The 2,548-nt window shown below is 66.4% G+C and overlaps 1 protein-coding gene across 1 annotated transcript; it reads right to left on the bottom strand.

The window, feature by feature from the left end:
• Positions 1 to 264: 264 nt before the first annotated feature.
• LOC119517211 (proline-rich proteoglycan 2-like) lies at positions 265 to 1,125 on the bottom strand. Its single transcript, XM_037813777.1, has one exon. The coding sequence runs from the start codon at positions 1,123 to 1,125 to the stop codon at positions 265 to 267; it is 861 nt and encodes a 286-aa protein (XP_037669705.1).
• Positions 1,126 to 2,548: the final 1,423 nt, after the last annotated feature.

The raw sequence follows: 2,548 nt of genomic DNA, 5'->3' as shown, positions 1-2,548 counted from the left end.
CTGCAGTGGGGGGTCTGCTCCTGGATGGACGGCTGGGCTGTGTCCACTTTGTGGCTCGTCAGGCGGCCGTGGCCATTCCTGCCCGGGTTTTTGGGTGCACATACACGTCCATTTCTCTGGTTAAATGCCCCCGGTCTCCGTCTACCCGCTTTACCCCATGGGACCCTGCGGCACTCGTAACTCACCGAAGGCCCTGACGTGAGGGAGCGGGGCCTCCAGAGCCGCCGTGCTGGGGCCTTCGGGGCCCCCCGTGCTTCTGATTCCTCAAGCCCCCGTCCCCGACATGGCCTCACTGGGCACAGGCAGGGGGTGTGACCAAGGGGCCGAAGCTCCAAGAGAGACGAGAGGGAAACGGGGGCTGCGTCTGCCTCTCGGGCCGAGCGAGTCCTCAGGGAGAGCAGTGCGGGGGCCGGGCACCTCCCCGTCCTCCCGCCCGCCCGGCCCGAGGTCACGCGCCCTGCCCAGCACGCTGCAGCCCTGTGCCCGGGCGGGGGTCCACGGCAGGAGTGGCCTTCCCACCATGGGGAGCACAGGGCTGCTCGGGGAGGGGCTGCGCTGCGGGCCGTGCGGGGGCACAGATCCCAGCTTCAAGAAGGTGCGGATGCCCACACCAGCTAGGCCTGAGGGGCAGGCGGGGACGGAGGACAGGCCGTCAGCTCCCAGGGTACGGGGCGCCCGGGCAGCCACTGGGGCTGGTGGCGTGGGGGGAGGGGACCCCTGCGGTAACTTCTGAGCAGAGGAGGGGCTGGGACCACCAGGGACCCAGGGGTAGTGCCCAGGAGGGGTCCCTGCTGCCTGGGAGGTGGAGGCCCAGTGGGGAGGCACGTGGGGAGGGCCGGCCTGGGGTCGGGGGGGCCACACCTGGGGTCGGGGGGCCAGGCCTGGGGTTGGGGAGGTTGTAGCAGCAGCTAGGCCGCGGGAAGGGCAGTGAGAAGGGACAAGTGCTCCTTGGAGGTCGGGAATCCCCCGGGAAGTGATCCACGGCAGCCTGGAGAACCCCAAATCCCCTTGACGCCTCGCCCTGTCCTCCGGGCCCCGCGCTGCCCCAGGCACCTGCAGCCGGACAGGGAGGGGGCAGGAGGCCAAGCGGAGGGTGTGTCGCAGCTCCAACCCAGGCGGCACCATGCTGGCCGCTGCCAATGAAGAGCCCGGAGTCCCTGGCGGCCGTCGTGCACCCCGCAGTGCTTCTCCGGGTACGGGTGGGCCTCTGGGGGCACCTCCAGCCAGCCAGCATCTCGCTGCTGGGACGGGGGTGGTGTGGATGCCCCATGAGGCGGGAGCCGCAGAGGCCGGGCCTGGCCTGAGCTGGCCGTGGGGACAGCAGGAGGTGGCCATCAGAGTCCAGGGCACCTGCAGCGGGGGGCTTGCACCCTTCCCGGCCCCAGTTGGGGGTGGCTGGGGTGCAGCGTCTCTGGAACAAGGCCCAGGGGGGCTGGCCCGTTCAGCTCTGCCGCTCTCCCCTGCAGATGTGGCTCCCTGTAGTGCTTGTGGCACCCCCAGTCCTGGGGGAAGGTGAGTGCGAGGCCGGGATGCAGGGTCCAGTGGTGTGGGCAGCACCCCGGCTTTTTGCCCCGCTCTGTCCCCAGTGAGAGAGTCTGGGGGCAGTGGCCCCACGTACTGTTGCAGCCGGCCACATGTGCACCAGCTGACATCACTTGTAGGATTTTCCCTCAAGCTTTCTCATCCAGGGCAGCTCCCGAGAAGCAAGTTCTAGAAGGGGGGCTGAGCTCCTCCAAGGGGGCTGAGCTCTAGGCTCTGACTTATCTTCTCTCCTTTAAACTTCAAAGTCCCCTGGGGAGGAACCATTGCCGCCACCCAGACAGACGCTCTGCCCGCTGTCCCCGCCAGGGCCGCCAGCTGCCCGGGGCTGCTTACATCTGAGTTAATTAAAATGAGATAAAATTCAAAGTTCAGGCTCTCTGTCGCTCGAGTATGTTCCAAGCCCCATGTGGCCTGTGGCTTCCGTGCTGGACAGTGCAGAGGACACGTCCAATATCCCGGAACATTCCACTGGGCAGCAGGGCTACGAATCCGGAGAGTTGACCAGCGATGTCAGGACTTAGAGGGGGACGGGGAGGAGCAGCCTGGGTTTTCTGAGAGGGGGTGTCTCACGTGGGGTGTCTTGCCGGGGTGGCCTCGGTGACCCTCAGGCCATCCCCACCCGTCTCCCCCGCAGTGGGTGGCTTTGTCCCCGAGGCCCGCATCGTCGGCGGGCAGGTGGCCTCTCCCCGGCGCTGGCCCTGGCAGGTCAGCCTGTGCGAGCGGGACCGGCACGTGTGCAGGGGCAGCCTCATCAGCCGCCAGTGGGTGCTGACCGCCGCCCACTGCGTGCCCAGGTGAGTCCCGCCCCGACAGGTGAGTTCCCCAGGTGAGCTCCCCCACACCACCTGGCCCCGCCCTCAGGACCCGGCCACTTTCTTTTAGAAAAGGGAAGCAGACGTGTTTCAACTCTTCCACCATTCCTGAAAGCAGATTTTTTTTTAAAGAGCAAAATGCTGACGGTATTTGAAAATTAAAAAAGGCAAAACATAGTAAGAGGATTCAGTGC

The sequence above is a fragment of the Choloepus didactylus genome, chromosome 21 (assembly GCF_015220235.1).
Source record: "Choloepus didactylus isolate mChoDid1 chromosome 21, mChoDid1.pri, whole genome shotgun sequence".
Taxonomy (NCBI): Eukaryota; Metazoa; Chordata; class Mammalia; order Pilosa; family Megalonychidae; genus Choloepus; species Choloepus didactylus.
This window is presented reverse-complemented; position numbering and strand designations above follow the sequence as displayed.

Coding starts and splice junctions, on each gene's coding strand:
- LOC119517211 (XM_037813777.1), bottom strand. CDS start 1,125: ATGGTGCCGCCTGGGTTGGAGCTGCGACACACCCTCCGCTTGGCCTCC.